Here is a 26,937-nt window from a genome sequence, read left to right as displayed (position 1 = left end):
ATTTTGCATTCTCTGAGTCATTTTTGTTGTTTTGTATATTTTTCTGTCATTTCTAGTCATCTTGTGTATTTTTGGAGTATTTTTGTGTGTTTTAGTTGTCCTTTTTGTGTATTTTTTCATCATTTTTTTGTCATCTTGTGTGTTTTTGTGTATTTCCGTTGTCCTTTTGGTCTATTTTTCTGTAATTTTCCATGTTTTTGGCAGTGTTTTTGATGTATTTATGTTGTCCATTTGTATATTTTTCCATCATTTTTTGTCATCTTATGTATTTTAGTTTTCCTTTTAGTGTATTTTTCTGTAATTTTCTATGTTTTCGGTTTGGTGTGTGTATTAGGGTGTGTGGCTGTTTGTGTGTGTTTTACTGAGCACGTTTGACTGCCAGGTGTTACTGCCACAGCTCTACTCGCAGATGGCTGCAGGTGTTGTTGGATGAAGAAACGTAGTCGGAACCAAAAAGAGACATTTCTCGAATTAATATAAAAGTTTTATATATATAAGCATTCTTGACTTCACCTGCTGTTCTTCTTGTTTTCCCTCCACCACTAAGACAGACATCTGCTCTTCTACATAAAAGTATTTAAAAACTGAAAGGAGTCTCCAGACAGGAAATGTTTTAAATGTTTTTAAATGGAACAAAGAATGCTCATCCCTGATTGGCTGAGAGGTTCTCTGTGAGTGTTTTTTTTAAATGTCAGTTTCCTGTTTGTGCCTCAGAGAGAAGTCACAGAAACACCGGAATGACGTTCCGAAGGGTTGTCCTTGTTCCTGACACACACACACACACACACACACACACACACACACACACACACACACACACACACACACACACACACACACACACACTCGGACACACAGTGAAGGAATGTTGTGTTTCCTCTGTGTGTTTTCGACACAGCGGTCTTTCCCCGTCGTCTCAGTGAAGGAAAACATTTTCCTCTACATGAGTCCAGACAAACACATCATCATCATCATCATCATCATCATCATCATCATCTCTGTTGCTATGACAGCAGGTCCAGGCTATTGTCCTCCCTCGTGTTCTAGCCATATTGTGTGTTTTTGTAGTAATTATGTGTATTTTAGCTGTTGTGCTATGTTATTTTTGAGTCATTTTACATATTTTTGTTGTCATTTTTCATTTTCAGAGACATTTTTGTTCTCATTTAGTTTATTTTTTCCATCATGTCTACTCGTGTGTTTTTGGAGTCATTTTGTGTATTTGAATTGTCGTTTTTGCATATTTCTCTGCAGTGTTGTATGTTTTTGGGGTCATTTTGTGTATTTTTGTTGTTGTTTTTGGAGTCATTTTAAAAGAACATAGGTTTTTGTGTATTTTTGTGTTATTTTTGTAGTCGTCTTGGGGGATTTTTTAGTCTTTTTGTCTGTTTTTGTTGTCATTTGTATACTTTTCTGTTATTTTGTATTTTTTTAGTACATCTTCCTGTTATTTTTGTAAGTTTTTTGTTGGTGTTTGGAGTTATTTTATGTATTTTAATTGTCCTTTTTGTGTATTTTTCTGTACTTTTGTATATTTTTGGAGTCTTTTTGTCTGTTTTTCCATATTGTCCTGTTATTTCTGTGATTTCTTTTTATAGTCTTGTATGTGTTTGGAATCATTTGTGTATTTCTTTGTCATGTGGGCTTTATTTTATTTTCTATTTTATTTTTATTAATTGTGTTAAAACTTTTTATTTATTTTAAATTATTTTATATCTAGATTTTATACTATTCTATATTACTATTTAATTATTTATTTGATTATTTTACCCTGGGTTATTATTATAATAGTGTCGCCACCTGCTGTCCCATTGTGTGACGTGGTGTGTGTGTGTGTGTGTGTGTGTGTGTGTGTCACAGGGGAGTGTGTTCTTCAGAGGGTGGTGATGGTGAGGAAGAAGCTGTCAGCGAGGGAGGGGCGAGGATGGATCTCTGGGACACTTTTCTGTTCACATTTCAGGGTGGCCTTCGTTCCTCAGGACGGCCCCAAAACCGACGTGAGTCCCAAAAAAAAACACACACACAAAGTTTTAGCATTATTATAAATGTTTCATGTGATTCTGTTGTATATTTTGGAGTTATTTTGTGTCTTTTTCTGTGTTTTTCAAGTTATTTTGCACCTTTTGTTGTCATTTTGTGTGTTTATGTTTGTATTTTGTTGTGTATTTTTTTTGCCATTGCCTGTTCTTTGAGTCACATTGTGTAATTTTGTTGTCTTTGGATTTATTTTGTATTTTTTTTGTCTATTTGTGGGGTTTTTTTATTTATTTTTTTTGTCATTGTCATATTTATGTTTATGTAGTTTTTTTGTGTACTTTGTTGTATATTTGTGTGTTTATGTTGTTATATTGTATACTCGGTTATATATTTGTGTGTTATTAGAGTTCTGTCATGTCTTATTTGTGTGTTTTTGAATAATTTAGTATTATTTTCACTGTCATTTTGCTGCAGGAAAACGCAGACCCGATGCTGCTGGGGGATCATGACGTGGCGTTGGCGTCCGTGGAGAAAGTGGTTGTTGGTGAGGAAACATTAGTCAGTGATGCAGTGTGTAGCACAGAAGGAGTTTGCATGTTCTCCGCCCACAATGTGTTCGTTCATTGGAGTCTGAAAACTCTGATTCTAATTATTTTTTATTATTACATTTTATTTTAAAAATATATTATTATTAATAATATTTGTATTATTACTTTTTTTTACTTCACTATGCACTTTTTGGTGATAATATATTATTAGCTTAATTTTATTTGAAAATTGATTTATATTGTATTTTAAATCAAAAAAATTTAAATCTATTTTATATTCTTAACTTCACATCAACAAATAATTTTAAAACTGCCCAAAGGTACTTTTGTTATTATTTTAATCCTAATTTTGTTGCTGTATTTTAAGTATTATTATTATTTATTATTATTTATTTGTCAGTTGGACCCAACAGGACGAAGCTGGTGACGTCCAACACATCGCTGAAGTTCACTCCAGAGGAGTTGGTGATTTACTGTCGAGACATGAGAGTCGTTTGCTTCCTGTTTGACCGCCTGACCCCAGACGCTCAGGTCATCGAGGTAACACCCCCCACCCCCCAAACACCCCCCCTTAATGAGAAACATAAGAGATGATGATTTACAGAAGAAATATCATCACAGTGTGTGTTTGTGTGTGTGTGCTGTTTCTGCATGCTGGCTCCACCCATCTGTTAGCTGATTGGCTGTTGGTGTGTTTCTGTCAGTTGAACCACAGACATGAACACGTGCTGAATGAAGACCGCTACAATTCTAGTTATGGTTCAAAACAAACAAACAAGCTAAAGTTGTGTCTCACACCGACACACACACACACACACACACACACACACACTCACACTCACCATGGATGAAACACCAGAGCGGTGAGTTTATCGTAGTGTCGATCGATCGATCAATCAGTGACATCACTAATTTTGTTCAAAAAAACAAACTCCAAAAGTTACATTTGGAACTATTTTGGTTATAAAGGAGGTAGAGACGATAAAGAGGAGCTTTCATCAAGCTCTAGGAGCCAAAGGAGGAAAACATCTAACCTCATTAAACACACATTTATATCTAACACCAGGTTAATACGCCCTGTTTATTCTCATTGGATAATATTAGTTAAAGGATGTCAGTATAAAACACCTACAAAATACATAAAAATATAGTTTTCACAGGGAATCACTTCCTGTTTATTGTATTTTATCCTCTGTGGTTTATTATGTTGGAGAAGAAACATGAAATAAAAAGACAGTAGAGTTATTATCCTAAGTTGATTACTTATATAGTTAAATGTACAAAGGAAACTGAATAATTATTTCATTTCAACCATATAAATTCTAACTTGTGTTTTTTATTGCTGATATGTTTTTGGACATGTACTGTTATCAAACAACACTATAAGTAATGAATACGTATTTAGAACTGGAACAACTTCTATCATCGTGGGGCCACAAAAATGTGTTTGTTTGATCAGAGGGTCACATGATCAACATTCATGTCAGCATTAGAATAATGAGTGATCTGAGCATTAATACAGGAAACAACAGAGGTTTTTTTGTCATTCTGTGTATTTTTGTTGTCTTACTCGTTGTCAGACATTTTGTGTATTGTTGTAGTCTTTTTGTGTATTTTTCCTGTAAAATATGTTTATTTGCAGTCATTGTGTATTTGTGCTGCTAGTTTTCATTTTCTTAGTAATTTTTGTGTATTTCTATCTTTTTGTGTACTTTTGTTGTCATTTTCAGTCATTTTGTATATTTTTCTGAGTAATTGTGTGTTTTACTGTTGCTTTTTGTGGTAGTTTTGAGTGTTTTTGGAGTATTGTCTGTGTTTTTCTCTTGTCTTTTACTGTATTTTCCTGCATTGTTGCATTTCTTTGTAATTTTTTGTGTTATCTTGCTCTTGTTTTGTGTATTTTTCTGTCATTTTGTACATTTACTTTGGGGGCCGCATAACATTACACCGAGGGCCGCATTTGGCCCCCGAGCTGCCAGTTGCTTATGTCTGCACTAGTACATGTTGTATTAATTAGGAAACACACCTATAATTATCTAATGGGTTTAAACTGTTTACTAATGTTAATGTTAAATGTATTAAGTGCAGTTGGGAAAATGTCACAACATAATAAACTCACTTTAAATTCAGAAATGGCAATAAAATTGTAATTTTTAAAAAATATTCTACTTAATATTTTGCCAACTTTAGGTACTTTTATACCATATATATTGTAATTATTCACAAACCACAACTTAAGTGATGTAAATAAATGTTTTTAGGCCTTATTATACTATTTCAAATGTTCCAGATTAGTTCATTTGTGGTAAAATCAAAAACATGATCAGGGGGATGATCCCCCCCAGACCCCCCTAGTATGGGTTTTGTTGTCAGTGGTTGGTTTATTGGTGGACAGGTTGGTTGGTTGATTATTTGTTTGGTTGTGAAGGCCTGTTGTTCTGATCTTGTTGTGTTGCTGTGATATTGAATGATGAAGATGATGATGAAGATGATGATGATGATGAAGATGATGATGATGATGATGATGATGATGATGTCTCTTCCTCAGATGACTCACACCATAGCCAGGACGTACCAGCCTCCCAAACCAGGCTCAGTTTTATCTTTCCAGAACGCAGCTCTGGGCAGCGTTGGTGAGTGTGTGACCTTATTGTGTGTGTGTGTGTGTGTGTGTGTGTGTGTTTCTTTGACACACTAGGACTTGTCGGTGTGTTGAATTTGATGGACTGTGGAAACGAGAGCTTTTCTTTACGTTAATTATTAACATTAATAATTCACACGGTTCACCTGCAGAGGTCACAGGTCACATGTGTATCTGACCAATAGGACGTCAGTGAACATGTAGGTCTTTAGTCTGAGCTGAAAACAAAGCCATCAAATATTATTTTAGCATAAAAACAAAGGAACATCATGTGAAACATCAGCTCAGTGACACTCTTCCTCCTCGTCCTCCTCTTCCTCCTCTTCCAGAGATGAAGCAGTTTCTTAGCAACCGTCGCCATGACGCCCACATGAACTGGTTCGAGTCGGCCTCGGACTGGGAGCAGGAGCTGGATCGATGTGGAGCGTCCAGCTGGAGGGTCAGCTCAGTCAACGACCGCTTTGAGATGTCCACCAGGTACGAGATTCAGAAGATTATGAGCTCCAGCACCACGCTGCTGTGGAGGCCACGTGAACCAAGCTTTTTTTTTTTTTTTTTTTTTTTTTGTGCTAAATAATTAAATCATTCCTTACCATTTATTATTATTATTAGTAGTAGTAGTATTTTGTCATTATAATAATAATAATTATTATTATTATATCTTTTTTTGTGTTTTGTTATTATAATTATAATAATTATTATTAGCTAACCTTTAAAAACATTTTCAACAAGTAGATGAAGAGTTTGAGTGTGGATTTAAAAATGTGTTTAAACTAAAACTGCTGCTTCCTTTAGTTTAATGTTTATTTGAACCTTATTGGATGTTATGAAAGTGTAAACAGTTTGTGTTGATGTCTCAGTCTGTCCAGGTTCATCGTTGTCCCACAGAAAGTTTTCGACACCGAGCTGAAGAAAAGTTTCGCCCACTTCAATGAAGGACGCATCCCCGTGAGTGTACAGACCATGTGTGGGTTAGCATAGCACGTAGCTGGGTGAGGGGGCGGGACTTATTGTTGGTGTTTCCTGTTGCAGCGCTGGTGCTGGCGACATCCTCGAGGCAGCGATCTGCTGCGAATGGCGAGTTTCCAGAACAACATCTACCACGAGAAGGACGACGTCAGGTGTGTGTGTGTGCACGTGGGAGGGGGGAAAAACACAGAAAATGACACCAGACATAAAAAATGACAAAGAATGTACACAAAACAGCAACAAAAACACACTAAATGACACCAAATATACAAAAATTACGAAAGAAAATTTACAAAATCAAATCAAAAACACATAAAAAGAAAAGCAATAGACACAAAAATGAACAAAATGACTCCAGACATACACGATGATGAGGAAATTACACAAAAAAGCAGAAACAAATAAACCAAATATACAAAAACAAAGAAAAAAGGTCCAAAATGAAAAGAAAAACACGTAAAATGAAAAGAAAAAATACACAAAATTATTCCAGAAATACAAAATGATGATGAAATTACACAAAACCAGAACATAAGAACACAAATTTACTCCATAAACACAAAAAACAACAGAAAAGATACACAATAAATGCAAAAAACACCCAAAACTGCAACATAAATATACAAAAAAAATGCACAAAACTGTTAGAAAATGAAACAAAATGTGTATTTAACAACAATTGTGAAGAATATGGTGATTTATTTCCTCACACAATAAAACACAAGCTCTGCTCATTAAGTCTCCCTCTGAGTCGAGGCGTATTTTGAAGCTGTAAACTGGCTTTTATTTTGAAAAACAGCTAATTTTACAGGCTAATAAAAATCACACATGCATCACTAATTGCTCACAGTTGCTTCAATGTTTGTCACACTCTGTTGGTGGGTGGTGTTAATGTGTGTGTGTGTGTGCGTGTAGGAACCTGGAGCTGGTGCTGTTCGGCTCCCAGTCGTCTTTGTGCGTGGTCGTGGAGCTCGGCGAGGAGTTGCCATCGCCCGCCGACGTCCAACAGGCCCACGGCCGCCTACGAGCGCTCTGCCTGGGAGGTGACAAAGCATTTTTAACTCATATACAATGTTCAACAGGCCCACGGACGAATGCGAGCGCTTTGACTGGGAGGTGACAAAGCATTTTTAACCGTGAAATGAATACACGAAAGAACTCCTCTGTCTGTTACAGTATCTATTTTGTTGTTTTGTGTGTTTTCGGGAGTCAATCATTGTGTTTTTGAAGTTTTCACTTTGTGAATTTTTCTTGTTGTTTTGTTCCATTTTTGTGTACTTTTGTTTTTTGTTGTCTTTTGGTTTTTGCTGTTTTTATATTTTTGTACATTTTGTCTATTTTTCCAGGAATCCTGTACATTTTTGTTTTCATAATTTGTACTTTTTTTGTTGTTGTTTTGTTGTTTTTTGGTGTCATTCTATTTGGTTTTCTTGTTGTTTTTATATTTTTGTGTATTTTGAGTGTTTTTATCGCCATCGTGTGTATTTTGTTACCTTCAGGGTGACTGTGTGAGTGACTGAGGACCATAAGAGGCCCCCGGTCCACCTGTTGCCTATATCAGTCAGTTTTTCAGTCACAAACACTTTCTTTGACTATATAATCAGAAAATAACACGATCACGGGTTAAGTCGTAACACTGATTCTTTCTCTGCTCCAAAGGATGTCAGAGGGTTTTCATCTGGTGTTTGTCACACTCTGTGTTTCTGTATCTATGCTGTGTGTAGATATCTCTACGTCTGTTGCGGTGCCTGATGACCGATGGTTGTCCACGCTGGAGAGCAGCCATTGGCTGGACTACACCAGGTAACATCAGCTGTGGGAGCCAAAAATACACAAAATGACTCCAGACATACGTAAAATTACACAAAACAGCAACAAAAATACACTAAATGACACCAAATATACAAAAATGAATAAAAAATCTAATCAAAAACACATAAAATGAAAAGAAAAACACCAAATGAAAATAAATAGACACAAGAATATGCAAAATAACAGTGAAATAACACAAAAATACACTAAATGACACCAAATATACAAAAATGAGGAGAAAAAAGATATAAAATCAAATCAAAAACACATAAAATGAAAAGAAATAGACATAAAAATACACAAAATGATGGCAGACATATAAGTTGTGTGTTTTGTGTGTGCAGAGCGTGTCTAAAGAAGGCGTCTGAGGTGGCGTGTTTGCTGTATGGCGGGGGTCACCTGACTGTGGCTCTGCAGGGTGAGGGTCCCAGGAAACAAACCTGATGTTCCCATTGGACGGCGCTATAATAATCAACCTATGGTGCGTTGCAGAGGCTGAGGACCGTGACATGAGCTGTGTGGTCTCCAGTCTGGTCCAGGTCATGTGTGACCCTCACTGTCGTACCCAGCACGGCTTCCAGGGCCTCGTCCAGAAGGAGTGGGTGATGGGGGGCCACCGCTTCTACAGCCGCTTCAACTATCACCGTGACAACGACAAGGAGGAGGTACAAACAATAGATCTGTTCCTGTCCTTTGTTACAGACGTATGCGTTTGCCAAGTGCAGCTCTTAATTCCTCTCAGAAACTGTCAGAAACCTTCCAAAATGGCCCATCTTCTAAACCAGTGTTTCTCAAATGGAGGTACGTGTACCTCAAGGGGTACGTAATGGCACTACAGGGGGTACTTGAAAGAGAGAGAGAGAGAGAGGAAAATGAACAAATGAAGTGTCAGTGTTGGTCACACCCCAGGCGACAGGAAATGATCAAAACTATAGAAATAAATCCACTAAATCAGCATTTTTCAACCTGGGGATCGGGACCTCATGTGGGGTCGCCTGAAATTTCAAAAAAATTAAGATAGATTTTTGAAATATTTTAATTATTATTTTAAAAAATAAAAATAAAACTGTGTTTCTATACGTTCACTTTGTTGGATATAAATGTAGTTCAGCTAAAATGCAGAAAAAACAAAATTAGAATATTTTTAAATCTGAGGTCAAACATGATCAAAAACTAATTCTGATGCTTGTTCATGTTTCTTTTTCTTTTAGAAACTGTATATTTTGAAATCGCTTGGAGATGATTATTGTAATTGGTGCTAAATAAATTGTTATTATTGAATTCTACAAAAAATGTCTTTGGGGTCACCAGAAATTCTTGATAAATTCTTGAATAAAGGTTAAGAACCACTGCATTAAATACTGTTTCTTCCCTCTTATTTACAAAATGAGATCATTTAGAAAGTGTGTTATCACTCGTTCATTCCATTATTATGATCTAAAGATATTTCTCTCTCTCTCTCTCAGGCTCCCATATTCCTGCTTTTCCTCGACTGCGTCTGGCAACTCTGGTTCCAGTTTCGCTCTCGCTTCCAGCTAACGGACGACTTCCTGTTAGCGCTTCACGACAGCGTCCAGCTGCCCGTCTTCTCCACCTTCCTGTCCAACTGTCAGCGAGAGAGATGCAGGCGATCGCAGGTCATTCACAAAAAGACAAGAAATTAACAGGAAATGACTTCAAAAACCAACAAAACATCAACAGAAATGCAAAATATGACAACAGAAATACACAAAACAACGACAAAAAAGACAAAATGACAACAAATATACGAGAAATGACTTAAAAAACCAACAAAACATCAGCAAAAATCCACAATATGACAACAGAAATACAAGAAATGACTCAATAAGAGTACACAAAACTACAACATAAACACAAAAATGGTGACTTTAAAAACTCACAGAATGGCTCCAAGAAGTAAATTAAATAACTCCAAAAATAACAAACCTGCTGTATTAAGTCGCCCAAATCAGTAAAAATATATATTAAAAACATTTACAGTCAATCTAAAACAGACAATAGGAAATAAGCTGAAATATGAAGTATAATCTTACTGCCTGTGATTGATCTAGAATCAGGGTCAGTGCTACACTCCGGTGAACGGCTGGACTGACGCTGCGCTCCCAGACTCTTCATCAGACCAGTCCGACCCTCCTTTTCCTCCGGTCTGGGACTGGGCTCTACAGTACAGTAAGGAGAGCCAGGACCGCTTCACCCAGCCGGTCCCTGAGACCCCGCCCATCCAACCACTGCTTAACGGAAACCTGAACACCAACCTGGACACGCACAGGGTGAGAGTTATTATAGAGTTAGCCCAAAACGTGTTTAAAGTGTCAACATTAGAACAATTAGTTTAAACTAGCAAATAATAAGCATGACAAATGTTAATGTGGTTAAATTGACCAAAAATAATCATGAAATATGGTGAAAAGATGTTAAATGTGACAATAATGGGTCAACAAATGTGACATTAGGTGTAAAAGTGGTGTAAAGTGTTTATAAGTGCTGATCATGTGTTGAAAGTGGAGAAAATGTGCAGAAAAGGCATTAAAATGTGATGTAGAAGTGTCAGAAATGGGAGAAATGTAGCAAAAATTCATCAAAATTAGCAAAAATATGACAAGAAAAAGTGAAAGAAAAATAGGTTCAAATATGATGAGTTTGGTGGAGTTATAGAAAAATGGTAAAAATAAGCAAAAATGGGATTAAATTGTTGAGAAAATATTCTTAATATTCTTATTCCTGGTTTCTTATTTTTGTGTATTATCCTAAATCTCCTCCTTCCAGATGTCAGACTCCGCCCCTGGCTCCGTGTTCCTCCTCTCCAGAGGAACGTTCTCGTGTCCCTCCAACCTCCTCCCGTGGCGCAGCAGCAGCAGTTCCAGCCTTTATAAGAAGAGCCACCGTAGGGCCCCCTCCTCAGAGACCATCCCTGGCCTGGAGCGGATCCTGAAGGCCTGGACCCTGGCTGAGGGTCCTCACAGCGTTGGTTCCACGTCTGTGGACCCCTACCAGCCCCTACTGCCCCTCCTCATGGGGCCCTGCCTGGGCCTGTGGAGGGAGTGCTACCTGCGGGGGGCGCTACACGCACAGGTACGTTAATGTAGAAATGACATCAGATCTAAAGGGTGATGGTCATGTGACCACCACACGTGTAGACCAGGTTTGGGGTCAATTATAAGTGTAATCGCATCATTGATAAATAATTACAATTATGGCATAATTATAATTGTAATTTTCAAAATCTGTTGCTGTTGTAATTGTAATTAAATTGTAATTGAGTTCAGACAATTGACTTTGTAATTGTAATTGCCATAAAAATTCTATGAAAATTGTCAGTTATAATTAAAAAAAACTGGGGAACCGTGTTTAAGTTCTATATACAGTTTTACACATACAGTATGTAGTTAATACTTATTAAAATATGTTTCATATCAAGATTTCCCACATTTTAACATTTAAAAATATATAAATCTATAATATAAATATACTGACACAAACAAGGCTCAGAACATTTCCTTTTATTAGCCTTTTTATTTCAGGCTCAGTAATTGTGATTAATTGTAATTTAACTTTAGTATTTTTTAATTTTTTAATTTTTTTTTTTTTTTTTTTAAATCATGAAAAAATAAAATCAAATGAACTTAAGTGATTGAGAACTTAATTGTAATCAACTTTCTGAAGATAAAAAATTTAATTTAAATGTAATTGTAAAAAATGCTGGTTACTGTAATCATAAATTAATTGTAATTGAAAATGTAATTGAGGCCAACCCTGGCCCTTGGTGATGGTAACGTGAAGGTCTCTGTGCTGCTCTCCATCCTCAGGCCTTCTCACACCCGGTCTCCTCTAACTCCGCCCACCCGGTGGAGCGACTCGCCCACCAGGTGCAGCAGCTCAGAAACCAGCTGGATCACATGACCTCCCACCTGGCCACGCCCACCATCACGGACTCCAACCTCAACCAGAACGCCAACAACGGCACCTTCCTGTTCTCTGCGCCGCGGCCTCACAGAGCTCCGCCCCCTCCTATCTCGGCCACACCCCCATCCAGGACGTCCCTCGTAGACAAGCACAGCTTCCTGTTCGGGCCCTCGGCCGCTGAGCACGGCTACTGCCCCGCCCCAAAGACCACCAAGCTGCCTCCCAGCAGCGGGCGCTCTCTGGCCTCCTGAGACTCCGCCCCCCCAACAGCAAGTGTAACCATGACTACAGTAGAGTCCCAGGACGTGGACCTGATGTGTGTCTGTTTTGTATATTTTGCTGAAAGCGCCTCGTGCTTTTCTTTCCTCTCATTCAGTGACGTGACGCGCTGCGGTGGAGAGAGTCGCCTCCCACTAAAGGTCACGTTCCCTTACATTCCCCCTACGCTGCGATACATTCATCTGTATGTGGAGCACGGGGGAGTCGCAGCGCTGCTGGGGGGAGGGATTTAGGACAGAGGAGCTATTTTAGTATCGTCTCATCTCTGTGTTTCAGTCTCATGAAAACACAGTTTATCTGCAGTGTTTCTTCTTCCTCAGCTGTGATTGTACATGTTTAAACCACATTAAGTATTATTTACATTGATGATGATGATGATGAACCTTGTGAAGGCCACAGTGGTGAAAGAGAAGCTCTTGTCCTGATCTCTAGGTTTCATTTTTAGGGTTTTTTCCTTCGTCGTCTGCTGCTGTTTGAACGAAAACACAAAGAAAGCAAAGAGCACGTGTATTAAAACTCTCAAAATCAGCACAAACTGATGCGTTTACACCAAATGTCACAAAATAGCTCTGCTGCTGTTTGTTAAAGTACCAAAAAACACACAAATAAGTCATGAAATGTTCATAAAGTGACAGAAATTGAGCAATAACACAACTACAACAACACACAGAATATTCACACGAGCACAAAAATATTGAGTCAAAACAATCGAGCTTTGACTGAATCTGTTGTTTCGATGTCCCACAAAACAACCTGAACATGACAAAAACAAACAGAACATCAACAAACATGTACAATATGACAAAAAAATATACAACAAATAATAATAACGAATAAAAAATGACTTCAAAAACAAACAAACCAACAAAAATGAACAAAACAAAAAGGATAAATAAACAAAAAATGAAAAACATAACACATAATAGCTCCAAAGTGTAAATAAAATGACTCCTTAAACTCATGAAACAACAATAAAAACACAAAAAATGACAGAAAAAGCACAAATGTTTCCATAAACTCAATAAAATGTTAAAATTCTGCTAATCTGAAGCATAAACACAACAAACGTTATGTAAAAACAAAAACTCTCACCATTTATGACACTTTGATCATATTTTAATAATCGAATCAATCAAATTGTTGATTATTGTCAGTATTTATAAAAATCAAAGCTGCTGCTGACCTTTGACCCTAACCCTGTAAATAAGCTCAGCATCATGATGGATTCTGTCCACTTTCAATGTTTAATTTAAGCTTTTGGTACGAACGTCACTTTTTTGCCACGTGTACACCTTTGTATTTTTGTATCAGCAATTTTGGATCCAAAGGAATAAAAAAAAACTAAAGTGAAAATGTGTAGTTTGTTTATTTGGCGTGGCGGACTGGTTCTGATCTCCATGACGAGAAGGTTCTGCACTGGTCGTGGATTTTCTCTCTGTTTAGACCCAGTTGGACTTTGATCTTGGCCATTAAAGAACTTTCTTTAGCCTCTGATTTCTTTAGTATTTTAGAATTCATCCTCAGATGGTCTGATTCATTTATCAGATGCTTAGGTGCTATGCTACAAATCTAGATTAGCTCTTATTGCGCTAACTTCTGGGGTTTAATCAGTGTGTGCCGGACTACAAAGCTCACTGGAGCTTAGTCACTATGGCAACTAATGCTGAACGGCTAACCTGGTTTTTCTCTAGCTTGGATGTTAGCGAGTCCTAAAGCCCCGCCTCCTGACCAATCAGATCTCTTGGAAAACGACCTGTCCATTGTTAGAAGATCCTGGTTGGTGCAGATCTGACAGCTGAGTTTAGGAAAGAAGATTATTAATTATGAATTAATAACGACATCCTTTAGGAAAGATATAGATTTATATCTGATAGACTGATCTACATTCAGCTGATGAAGTCTGTGTGCGTGGACGGCTGAAGTAATTAATTAGTTAATTAATTCATAAGCTGGTGCTGACATTATCAGCAGAAACATGCACAATGTGTTCTCATCTCAGTGTGTGATACATACAGTAGGTCTATGTGAATGGAAACACGTGTGTGCTGTAATAAAGTTGAACTGCAGAGCGCTGTCTGTTTATCATCTAATGGATTAATATCATTAATAATATCACGTTTTTACACATTCAGTATCAGAAGTTTCCTGTCTGAGTTCTATCATTTCTGCCTTTTCTGTAACAACAGGTTGTTTTTGGTCTGAATTATGGATTTTAATTATTCATCATTTTAAACTTCAATAACCTGATCGGTACCAAGTTATGAAGTGGATCAGATCTAAAAGCTCCGCCTCCTGCTGCGCGCTGCACTAACATAGTTGCTCTTCACTGTCATCATGGATTAATATTTATTATATTTGTTCATAAACTGTTCCTCTATTCATTGTAAAGATGCTCAGTCTCTACGTTCCTAGTACAGCTCCTCCTGTCTGACAGAGAAGGTTTGGTTATGAAGCCAGTTCACGGTGATCAATCCAAGTTCAAACCCTAATGAAGCTTTAAAACTCTTTCACTTCCTGCTGCTGATGCTCAGAGACACACCCCCACTGGAAGCTACTTTCATCTCAGGTTCCAGAGATCAAAGCAGCTTCTGCTGCAGTCATGTGACTCACTCAAAAAAACAAAAAAGAATCTATTTAATCACAGCTCACAAACTTTATTCATTTTTTAACAAAATAAATGTTACCATCACAACTTGGACTGCGCGTAAACAGCATTAGCTCAGCGTGACGTAGCATAAACATCAAAGTAGGAACCATCAAAGGAAACGTAGAAAGATGCACTGAATAGACAAAATAGCTTCTCTGGTTTTCAATATAAAACACATGCTGCTTGAAACAGGAACACGAACCAGGTGTTTCATATTTAACACTGAAACAATGTTTTAACACTGATTATATGTCAGTGAACCCATGTTTCTTTTGATCAATCTCAGTTAATGTGAGATGATCCGAGTATTGACTTTGATTAGAAGTCAAATGATAATGAATAGATGCTTCAGGATCCAGACGTTGATCATGAACTGAACCAGATCCACGTAGAGGAGCTTTATGTGTTCTACAGCTTCCAGGTGACCACCACAGAGGGTTAATATAGGGGAGTGGTCCTGGTCAGGGGTCAGCCCCATCGGTTCCCTGAGCTCTGCTGCTGCTGCAGGAAACCATGTGACCCAGAGAAGTATCCAGAGCAGGAGGCCGGACCCCCCCCCAGCTGCCGTGAGGACTTGCACATGGGACAGGGGTAGTCGGACAGACCCTCGATGTCCTGGAAGGCCAGGTTAACGATGCGGTCACAGCAGGGGTCACAGTAGAGGTGCCCACAGGACAGACGCTTCAGACGGGCCTCGTACGAGATGCAGGACTGGCAGTGGGGGACGTCTGGACCCAGGGACAGGGACCCCGTCAGGGAGCTGCTGTCCAGGCTCCTGGCTGGACTGGAGCTCAGCTTAGTGGGAGAACTGGGACAGAGAGAGAGAGAGTTCACCTCAGGGGCCACGTCTAGAACAGTTAGATCTGTAGTGGGACCAACACGTAAAATAAGGATCCATATATACAGTAAATATAACTCTATATTTTCATACAGTATTAACCCTTCTTTTATTCTTGGAGTCAATTTGACCCGATTCAATGTTTATCATTCAAAAAATAATACTTGACTTTTTTATTTTGCTTCATATCTTATGACTTTTCCAACCATTACTGAGTAAATCATTATTTTTTGTTTTAAACTGATCAACAAACATAGTGAAACTACAAATTCATCGCTTCATAGCTGAGGTATCAGATTAAACGTAACGCACGGCATCAAAACAACATTAAATACAGGTTATTTTCTCACTTTTAGAGTTTATTAATGTAGCTATTCATAAAAACTGTTGTGACCCAAAAAATCTGTGACCACAGGAGGCAACGATTCCAACTCTGAGGTTTGGTAGTAGACAATGAAGCAGAGAAGAAGAGCTCTCCTAAGGGACCTTTACCCTGCCTTAAACAGTGTGCTGACACGCTCTGGTGGCTGAAGTTAGAGAGTAAATCATGGACTGTTGAAGGACTTCCACCCAAAAGGACTTCTACCCTCAGGGTGTGTGTGTCTTCAACAGTCAGTGATTTACTCTCTAACTCTAGCCACCAGAGCGTGTCAGCGCACTGTTTAAAGTGTATGTCGGGACTGTTTCATGCAGACATTGGTCAAATTCGGTTCATTTCCCAAAGTAAATCCACAAAATGACTCAAAAAACACACAATATGGAAGAAAAAATAAGAAACTGTCCAAAAACACACAACACTATGATAAAGATATACAAAAATTACAAGGAAATATACAAAATTACAACAAATTCACACACGCTCTTTGTTCTTTCCTGTGTTAATGCTCAGATTGGTCGTTTGGTCGCCAAAGTAAATATACATAATGACTCCAACAAAAACATTACAATAATTATACACCTAAAATAATTTGAAAATATACAAAACATCAAAAAAATATACATGAGGTGGGCAAATATACAAAAAAATGACTACAAATGTAAACAAAATGACTAAAAGATTTACAAAACAACCCTCATCAGCTTCTGTAGATTTGACTTTATTAGCAAACCTTGGACTTGTATCACCATGTTGTATTTTGTGTTTAATTTTGAAATCTTGACATTTTGACTTTATTCTTGATTTGCCCAAAATTATTTTCTCCATCAAAATTTGCCCTAATCTAATGTTTCCATTGTGTGAAACGCTTTTTCATTTTTCTGCTATAATAATAATAATAATAACAATAACAATAATAATAACAATAACAATAATAATAATAATAATAATAATAATAATAATAATAATAATAATAATAACAATAACAATAACAATAATAATAATAACAATAATAACAATAACAATAATAATAATAATAATAATAACAATAATAATAATAATAATAATAATAATAATAATAATAAGAACAATAATAATAATAATAATAATAATAATAACAACAATAACAATAATAATAATAATAATAATAATAATAATAATAATAATAATAATAATGTAGCCTATACCAGTAGTTAAAATGAATCATGAAACCTGTTGTTGTGGATTCATTAAAACGTCCAAACGACATTGAAACATATTTTTCAGACATTTCACAAACACAAACATGTGCAGGTTCTGACCCACAAACAAACAAACAAACAAACAAACAGGAGGTTACACAATAACATGATGATGATGATGATGATGATGCTCCTCACCCACCGTGATGATGATGATGATGAAGAGTCTTTGAAGCAGTCGAAGCTGATGGCAGCCAGAATCCTCCACACCACCTCCATCCCAGCGGTTCTCATGGTAACATGAGCCCGGAAACAAGCATCACCACACGGGGAACCTCAGCTGCTCAGTCCGGTGACTGAGGAGGAGGAAGCTGCTGCGGTATCATCATCATCATCATCATCATCATCATCATCATCATCATCATCATCATCATCATCATCATCATCATCATCATCGTCATCATCGTCATCCTCTGATGAAGCGACGCAAACAAAGTGACACGATCACGCGCGCCGTTCCTCCTCCCCCTGTTTTTCAGCGCGTGATTATAATTATATAATTAAATAAAGCTACATATAACATGAAATAATATGTGTGTGTGTGTGTGTGTGTGTGTGTGTGTGTGTGCATTTTAAAAGCTGACTGGAGCTCAGTTTAGTGGGAGAACTGGGACAGAGAGAGTTCACCTCAGATAGTGTTGTGTTCTAGACCATATTATCTGAGACCAAGACTAGACCAAAACCATAAACATTTTTTTTTCCAATTTAAAAAAAAAAAATACAAATAAATAATTCTATATATATATATATAGAAATAGATTTGATATCTAACATTTAGATTTATTATTCAACATTTAGATTTAATATTTTTAGATTTAGATTTGATATTTAACATTTAAATTCAATATTTCACATTTAAATTTAGATTTAATATTTATCATTCAGATTTAAATTTAATATTCAACATTTAGATTTAACATTTAAAATTTAGATTTAAGATTGTAAATATCAATTAAAAATCAAAAATTTAATCGGTAACAAACCAAGTTTAAAAACATATGTGAATGTTTCATGTTACTTTTGACCAAATTTACAGCAGTATTTGTGAAATTTGTGATATTTACTTGATATTTTCAATGTTTAATATTAAATCTAAATCTAAATGTTAAATATTATATCTAGATGTTAAATTTAAATGCTACATTTGAATATCTAATATAATATATAACAATATTTATAATTTCACATATTACTTTTTTTTAGATGTGTTTTGTTGCTAAATGTTTCAAAAAGTTGCTGTTTATTTTAGCATGGGCAACTTTACAATCTGTGCATCATATATATATATATATTTTTGTTCTTCTTTATTTCTGATTTGTTTTTCAATCACCGTTTATTAGTTTTATTTTGGTAATTGGTTTAGACCACTCCCCTTCCTGTGTCACAGGTGAAGTGAATCACCTTGATTAGGTTCCTTATTTAAACTCTGGCTGCTTTCGTCTCTTTTTCTTTGAGCTCCAACGGCCTCGACACGTCACATCTGCTCAGATCTTCTTCTCAGTAAGTTTATCTTTAGCTCAGAACGGTTTTAAAACTGATTTACACACACAGTCAATATATTAACCGGAAATGTAAAATAATCACACAAACTAAACAGAACTCTAAAAATATCATTTTTTTTAATTGAGGAAAGTTTTTGCACAATAAAATGTTTATTGAATATAAAGAAAAACTAAATATGTGTTTGTTTTTCCTCTTGGTTGATGTGTTTAAAGCTGTTCACACTATGACCACATGCAACACAAACTACATTTTAGTCCATGTGGTTCCAGTACCACAGCATTCCTTAGAATTATTGCAGAATCATGCTTTGTGTTTAAACTAGGACTTAAACATGACTCAGCCATATGCTGGGATGTGGTTCAAACACCACAGCCCACCCAGTGTTTTTGCTGTGTCACGCTTTGCTTCGATTTTCGCTCTGTTACGCTTCAATGACTATTTTTGATGTCACGCTTCACTACGATGAATGTATTTTTGCTGTGTCACACTTTGATGAATGTATTTTTGCTGTGTCACGCTTTGATGAATGCATTTTTGCTGTGTCATGCCTCAATGCCTGTACTTTTGATCTCAAGCTTTGATTTGTGCTGTCAGGCTTTGATGCCTGTTTTGTTGCTTTGTCATTGTTCAAGGATTGTTGCTTTGTCATAGTTTGAAGGTTGATTGTTGTGGTCTGAGGGTTGAATTGTTGCCACATCATGGTTTGAGGGTTGTTTGTCATGGTTGGGAGGCTGTATTGTTGCTATGTCATGTTTTTAACAGCACTTAACACCTACTTTAAGCCCATTGCATTGTTTAAAGTTGTGATTTCTTCTTCCTGACAAATTTCTACCTGTGCAAATTTACACTCTTAGTTTGAACATAACTGTTTTTGCGGAGTCATGGTTTGTTTTTTAGAAAACACGATGTTAATGTAACTCCAAAGCTAAACCTGAACTAAATAACATTAAGACATGATCGTCAAACGACTCAATGATCAAAAACATCCATTAGGATAAAAACTTAATGTAAGCGTAAAACATTTAAACTCTACAGTAATACTTATAAATATAAGAAATGGCTTTTTGTTACATTTGCCATGATGTAGAAAAAAAGTCTATTACCTTTAATTTGCTCTGAGTCTAAAAACATGACGAACGTCTAATAAATGAGTAAAAAACGACTTTGCATTAAATTCATTCACAATATTTTAAAAATAAAAATAAAGCTGAGAAACTTACACTAAGTGAAAATCCATTCATGTTCCGACGGATTCAGAAGAAACAAAGATTGAAGCAATAATGATAAATGAGGATCTGTGCTGTGACCTCTGGTAAGTTCAGTTTAAGAATATTTTGTTGTTTTAAGATGAATAAATTAATTTTTTAGTGCAAAATAAAGCATTGTTTTTAATTAAACTGTTATTACCTAATCTTATTTAACTGCTTCTAAAAGCAGAACATATTTACTGTACCTACATAAACAACAATGTTAAATATCATGAACATTGTATTAATATAACTACACACACTTCTGGTTATTATGTCTATTGTGTTAATAATGCTTTCCTCTAATACTAGTACCACTAGAATGTTCTACAGCTGACCTTCATCTTCAGGCTCTGGTTGAAGAGGACTTGAAGTACCACGGCCAGGTACACACACACACACACACACACACCTAAGCAGGCATGGAACTGCCCTGGGAAGTTTAAAGAAAAATAATCGGTAGCTCACCTTTTATTCCGTAATTCCAATTTAGGAACTAATACAAAAGTATAACATAAACAAAACTCCAAGATGATTCAGAATCAAAATGAAATATATTTAGTAGAAATTATGACTTTTCATTTCAATCCTTTTGACAACAGTAATGAGGACAAACATTTTCCAAAAGTGTCTAAAAATAAATCCATAAAAAAACGATGAATGTATTTTCTAAACCGGTGTAGATGGTTCTTTAAATAACTTTCCCAGAGCTGGACCAACTACTCTATCATAGGAATATATCCTGATTTACTGAACGAACACTCTTAAATAATACACTTTAAACATGGGGACTGAGCATGGTGCATGATGGGAAATGTAGAAAATGTTTCAGCTCATCAGAGTTTGAGGTCCTTGTGATGGTTGGAGGGTCACCATCACAAACTACTTGAGCTTTATTTGGCTGAGACTTTGCGTTGCCTAAATGGTTCGGCAATAACTGAAGTATTGGCAAACATTCTCGTGCTTCGTTGAGCAAAATCCATCAAGACCTGGACCTGGATGTGGAAAAACTGAGAACAAATGAAAGTTGAACCAGAATTTGGAATTCAATGGATTATATTTAAAAAAACATCTTCAAATCCAACGATGGATGGGATCATGTGATGCCACAGGAACTCATAAAGCCTGGGCAGAGACGGAAGGATGGAGGATTTTAAAGGACAGTTTGGTATCTTGGACACAAGTCATCAAAGCAACATGAGTGGATTGGATGTAATACACTCAGTCTTTAATGAAATACATCCTCAGTCAGATTTTATACATTTGTATCCAAACCAATGGAATTGAAAAGATGGTCCAGCCTCCAAAGCATCACGTTGGTGATCACTGACAACACGACACCAAGAAACTTTGTTAAAGATCCAAAATCTCCACTCCAAGGATGAACTTTAGAGAAGACCAACAAACTTTGATCTTGTTATATATTTATTGCATGTCTAGAATGTGTTGTAGTCTTTGATGTTGTATGTTTGAATGTCCTTCTTGTCTGAGATTAAAGACTCTCTGCGTGTCTAGAAAGCTTGACGGTTATTCCCCTTCAACCTTGCGTGTTCACATTCGGTTTCTTCTTCTGCTGGAGCAGATGACCTCTGACCCTTTGGGTTAGCTACACAACCTTGAACCTTGCCACGCCCACAAGACTGTGGCTGAACTTGAGTTTCCATGGACTCCCTGACTTGACTGACACTTCTTCTTTCTTGGTTATTAAGTAGATGCATATTGCCACCTACTGTACATGTTTAATTTCTGACACTTCTCTTGCTAACCCTGGTCTTTGTAGATGTTGCTGAAACAGGTCCTGGATGTGGTTGTTTTGCAGTTGACGTCTCTTCTGTTTTACATTGTTCTGACATTTATAAGCAACTCATTTTCCTATTTGTTTGGTTGTTTCACTGATGTGTAACCAAGTCTTTTTCTTCCATTGATCATAGGTATAACCCAACTTTTTATTTTTTGCATTATTTCATCGTATAATAAAGTCCTCTCTCCAATTGTGATGGAGGGGTTGTCTTCTGATCGAGAGGTTGGGGTTCAATCCCAGCCTATACCTTTCTGTGTCCTTGGGCAAGGCACTGAACCCAAGTGTCTCCCAGTGGTTGACCAACGCCTTGCATGGCATTGGTTTGTGAATGGATTGATATTGTAAACTACTTCAGTATAGGCATAAAAGTCCATTTATCATTTTTCTTTTATGCATAACAGGTACTTTTTTCCATAATTCTACTGTATAACGACTCCTTTTCCTTTAAATTGTTCTGATATTGAACCCAACTCATTTTTTCTTCCATTTGTGCTGATGTACAATTAAAGTGTTTTTTCATGTATAATCCAATTTTTCTTTTATTATGCATAACCAGGTCATTTTTGCATTGTTCCATTTTATAACAAAGTCTTTTTCTTCCTTTGTTCTTGGGTATAACACATTTGCATTGTATAACCAGGTCATTTTTTGCATTGTTTGACTGTAAAACCAACTCATTTTCCTTCCTACAAGTTTTTTTTATGTACAACAATATATATATATATATTTTATAACCATCTTTTTTCATGTATTTATACCAGCTCCTTTTTCTAAGGTTCTGATGCAGAATCCAAGTTCAACAATCTTATACATAACAAAGTCCTTTTCTTCCTAATTGTGCTGATGGTTTTATTCTTATGCATAACCAGGTCATTTTTGCATTGTTCTGATGCATTTAAGTCCTTCTTCTTATTGGGCTGCTATTAGTGTTTTTCTTCCATTGATCTGCTGTATAACAAAGGTCATCCCACCATTGTGCTGATGTAAAACTCTAGTTTTTCCTCATTTATTCTGAAATATAATCCATATGTTTTTAATTGTTCTGAAATGGAACCAAAGTCCTTTTTGCACCGTTCTCACATTTAACCAAACTATTTTTTTTTTTTCCCAATTGTGCTAATGTTTAACCAAGTCTTTGTTCTATTGTTTTAATGCGTAACCAGGATTTTTTTTTTTTGTGCTGATGTATGCAATTTATGATGTATAACCAAATATTTTTCTTCAATTGTTCTGATGCAGATCCAAAGTTCTCACGTCGAACCCAACAATTATTTCCTCAATTGAGCTGATGTATTAAAGTCTGTCTTCATGTTTAACCCAATTGTTTTTCTCTTGTTACATAACCAGGAAATTGTTCATTGTATAACAAAGTATTTTCTCCATTTGTGCCGTTATATAATTATTATAACCAAAAATGTTCTCACATATAACCCAAGTCTTTTTCTTTTATGATTAATAACCAGGTGATTTTTGCATTATTCCAACAACTCCTTCTTCCACTTGTTCTGATATGGAACCAAGTCCTTTTTGCACTGTTCTCACCTTTAACCAAACTATTTATTGTGCTGATTTATAACTACAGTCTTTCTATTCTGATGCGTAACAATTATTTTTATACTGTTGTCACACATAACAAGTCTTTTTCTTTTATTCTGTAAAGACATTTTTCCTCCAATTGTGCTGATGTATAAACAAAGGCTTTCGTTCTGCATAACTTTTTTGTGTTATTCTCATGTAGAACCAAGTGTGAGGAGCATTAAATCAAAGGACAAGGTTTTATTTTTTCCACTTGTTTATTCTCAGTAATCCATGGAGGTGTCAAAGGGGGGCAGCGGACTGCAAACCCCTTCTTTAAAGGTCAACGATGAGAAGATATAATAAAAACCATCTCACACGACTTCAGAGAGAACTTACATCTGTTCCTTTGTCTCACTTACAAAAACGCACAAAATCAACAGACGACACAAACTGATTGATGGACTCCACGGTTTGTCTACTTACAGTCAGCTACAGTTTCTACGGCACGGCACAAAGACATGGTGGGGGGAGGGGGCGGAGTCAAATGAGCTACATCAACAATCCACATTGGCAGAAAACGTTGGCCCAACACTTATTGCTTTGTTTACTGTGAGCTGAGCCCCTGATGGCGTTCCTTCAAACCTTTAAAACCACGAGAGAACGTGGTTGGTAACATTCTACCTAATATTTACATATATTCATATGTATAATAAGGAATGTGTGTGAACTCAAGCTGTAAAAGATATTGGGCAATACTAAATGAGTGATTGGAACCAAATTAGAACAGGTGGATGAATTATGCACCTAATGTTCACAACCGCAAGTACAGAACTCTGCGTTATCGCAGGTTCATTTTCAGCCCCTGAATAATCTTCCTGCTGTAGCATGAAAATTTTCTTCAATTACTATTTTTTTTTTTCACCTTAAATTTGAAATAAATAAATTTCCCTTTTTCTCGTAACTCTAGAAAATATAAATCAAGCATTTTAAAGGTGCTTTCACCTAATAATTAGTTCTTAAAATCAGATTTTTGTTTATTTTTTATGAGGATGAATTTGAACAAACAGTTAAATTAAAAATAACATAACTGATGAATTAGGGATTACATTTAGAGCAAAGAAAGGAGTGAAAAAAAACAACTACAAAAGCTTTGTTTCTTAAAAAAAAAAAAAAAAAAAAAAAAAAATCCTCTTTCAGGAACAATTTACTTTTTTTTTTTTTTTTTTTTCTAAAACTGATCCAAAATTAATTGAGAAATTTTAGACTTGACAAGTGTTTGTATATATATATATTAAAAAAACAAAATTATATTTTATATAAATAACATTTAAATTAAATAAATGTATTTAATATAAAAATCTGGTAAATGTAAAAATCAGTGTTACGGAGAATTCTTAAAATTCCTTCACATAATTTAAACGTTGCAGTGATTATTTTTTTTTAAGTAAACATACCTTTAATGATATTTGTGCTTCCTTTGTGTGCAGAGAATGTTTGTGGAACCTCACATTTCATTATTCTAAGATTATTGGTGGTTTCGTAGACTCGTGCGTAAAAAGACCCTGTGCTTGTTGGGGAAACGTGATGAGTCTGTGCTTAATCATCTGACCAATGAGATGGTGGATCAGAGGGGGGTGGAGCCTTCTGGTCCCACACTAACCTAGAGTGTCACACACACACATCTGATTTTATATATATATTTAGTTACTCTTACACTCCGAACACACTTTGTGCCTGCATAGAAACTACTTACATGTGTCCATACGACACACACACGCACACACAGGTGTGTTTGTGCTTCACGCGTATGGTGAAGTCAAAACTTCTTATTTGTGTTTGACGTGTCACCTTTTTGTCCTTTTCTGAGACAAAACTCCTTAAATCTAAGTTGTTTTTTCACAGGTTTCCTTCCTGGTTGAGGAAAGGTCCAAATGCGTCAGCATGCTGCGTGCACGTATAAATAATGATCAGTGATTATTATTGTTTACACTGCCACAGGGAGAAGCAACACATGGAGGATTACGCTAACGTCTGTTAGCACAGCGAGCTACGCTAACACCAGTTCAAACGGTTTCCTCTTATTTAATCAGATGAAGACAGTGTTGATCTCGGAGATCAACACCTCAAAGAATATTTTCTGAACAATTTCAGCCAATTTTTGCTTATTTTTACCTTTTTCTGCAACTTCGTGAAACTCACCATATTTTCATCACTTTTTCTTGCCATATTTTTGCTCCTTTAATGTATTTTTGCTACATTTCTGCCACGTCTTCATCGAATTTCAATGTCTTTTCTGCACATTTCTTCCACTTTCCAGACATGTTCAGCACTTATAAACCATTTCTACCACTTTTACATCTATGTCACATATGTTGACCTATTATTGTCACTTTTAACCTCTTTTCACCAGATTTTATGATTATTTTTTTACCAATTTAACCACATTCACCATACCAGACAAGAAAAAATTAATAAACCACGTTACCCCAACCCCTCATTTCTGCTACTTTTAAACCACTGACATTTTGAACCTTTTTCACCACTTTTTTTCTCTGTTTTTACAACTATAATTTATAACTTCTTGTAAATATCTATATTTATACTAATGTTGTATTCATCTTTTAATTTTTACTACTGTAATGTGTGTGTACTTAATTTTTCCTTCTCTTTTTTCTTTATTTTGTTCAACTTTTATTCGTAAATTTCTTGAGCGGCTGTAACACAAATGATTTCTCCCAAGGATAAATAAAGGACTTCTGATTCTGAACTATTAATCAATTTTTGTGGTTTTCTTCTCATTTTTTGTTTTTTTTAAAATAACAAATATATATTTAACATCTTTAAGTGCTGAAAATGTCTTGAAATTGGAAAAAATGTGCAGAAAATGTGATGTAGAAGTGTCAGAAATGGGAGTAATGTAGCAAAAATACATTAAAAGGAGCAAAAAAGTGATAACTAGGTTAAAATCTGGTGAGTTTAGTGTATTAGCAAAAAATAATCAAAAATGGGCTCAAATTGTTCAGAAAATATTCTTAATTTCTTGAAGGCATCTGGTGACCCCAAATAACCACTGATTTACAGATCTGAGGTCTCCACAGCTTTAAAACCAGCTGGGAATGAATTTTTACACTGATTTTATATTCAAAGTTTTTTTTTTTCACACCAGTAAACCAGTATTAGTACTGGGGGGGGATTCCCAGTATACATAACGTTGATTAGCACATTAGCTAGATTCCTACCTGTAGTTTGTTTATGGATAATAAAATAAAATCGTAGTTTAACAGTGAAACGTTCCGACCTACGCAGGAGATTTCAGTTAAAAACGACACAACGAGCACAAAACTAAAGAAAAGTGAAGAATTGACTATCGGCTATAAAATGGCAGTTTTTCCCACACACACACACACACACACACACACACACACACACACACCAACCGAGGACGTTCTTGGGTTCAAGTCAAAAATGTTTGGGATCACGGCGGGAAAATGCATTTTTTTAAGTCCTGCGTCCGACGAAGGGTAAGAGTTGGATGTGCTGAGGAGGATTAGAACGTCTCAGTAAATAAAGATTATTATTAAATCACAGTTCACCATATTTTTTACACCCTCTTCAA

The 26,937-nt window shown here is 36.0% G+C and overlaps 1 protein-coding gene across 2 annotated transcripts in view; it reads left to right on the top strand.

The window, feature by feature from the left end:
• Positions 1 to 13,017, top strand: part of mtmr11 (myotubularin related protein 11) — a 31,973-nt gene extending 18,956 nt beyond the window's left edge. The window contains exons 3-17 of one of the 2 annotated variants that reach the window (XM_028471770.1): positions 1,861 to 1,997; positions 2,452 to 2,521; positions 2,926 to 3,065; positions 5,074 to 5,158; positions 5,496 to 5,643; positions 6,027 to 6,114; positions 6,199 to 6,287; positions 7,051 to 7,178; positions 7,860 to 7,938; positions 8,292 to 8,365; positions 8,440 to 8,612; positions 9,414 to 9,584; positions 10,020 to 10,238; positions 10,735 to 11,040; positions 11,775 to 13,017. In XM_028471770.1, coding sequence (XP_028327571.1) covers positions 1,861 to 1,997; positions 2,452 to 2,521; positions 2,926 to 3,065; positions 5,074 to 5,158; positions 5,496 to 5,643; positions 6,027 to 6,114; positions 6,199 to 6,287; positions 7,051 to 7,178; positions 7,860 to 7,938; positions 8,292 to 8,365; positions 8,440 to 8,612; positions 9,414 to 9,584; positions 10,020 to 10,238; positions 10,735 to 11,040; positions 11,775 to 12,122 — 2,255 coding nt within the window. In that variant the 3' untranslated portion in view covers positions 12,123 to 13,017. Of the gene's footprint in view, positions 1 to 1,860; positions 1,998 to 2,451; positions 2,522 to 2,925; positions 3,066 to 5,073; positions 5,159 to 5,495; positions 5,644 to 6,026; positions 6,115 to 6,198; positions 6,288 to 7,050; positions 7,179 to 7,859; positions 7,939 to 8,291; positions 8,366 to 8,439; positions 8,613 to 9,413; positions 9,585 to 10,019; positions 10,239 to 10,734; positions 11,041 to 11,774 lie in introns of those variants that run through there. The other variant, XM_028471771.1, reaches the window with a different exon arrangement.
• Positions 13,018 to 26,937: the final 13,920 nt, after the last annotated feature.

Source organism: Gouania willdenowi, chromosome 16 (genome assembly GCF_900634775.1).
Source record: "Gouania willdenowi chromosome 16, fGouWil2.1, whole genome shotgun sequence".
In the NCBI taxonomy this organism is placed as follows: domain Eukaryota; kingdom Metazoa; phylum Chordata; class Actinopteri; order Blenniiformes; family Gobiesocidae; genus Gouania; species Gouania willdenowi.
Note: the sequence above shows the minus strand (reverse complement) of the source record. Positions and strands in the feature narration are given on the sequence as shown.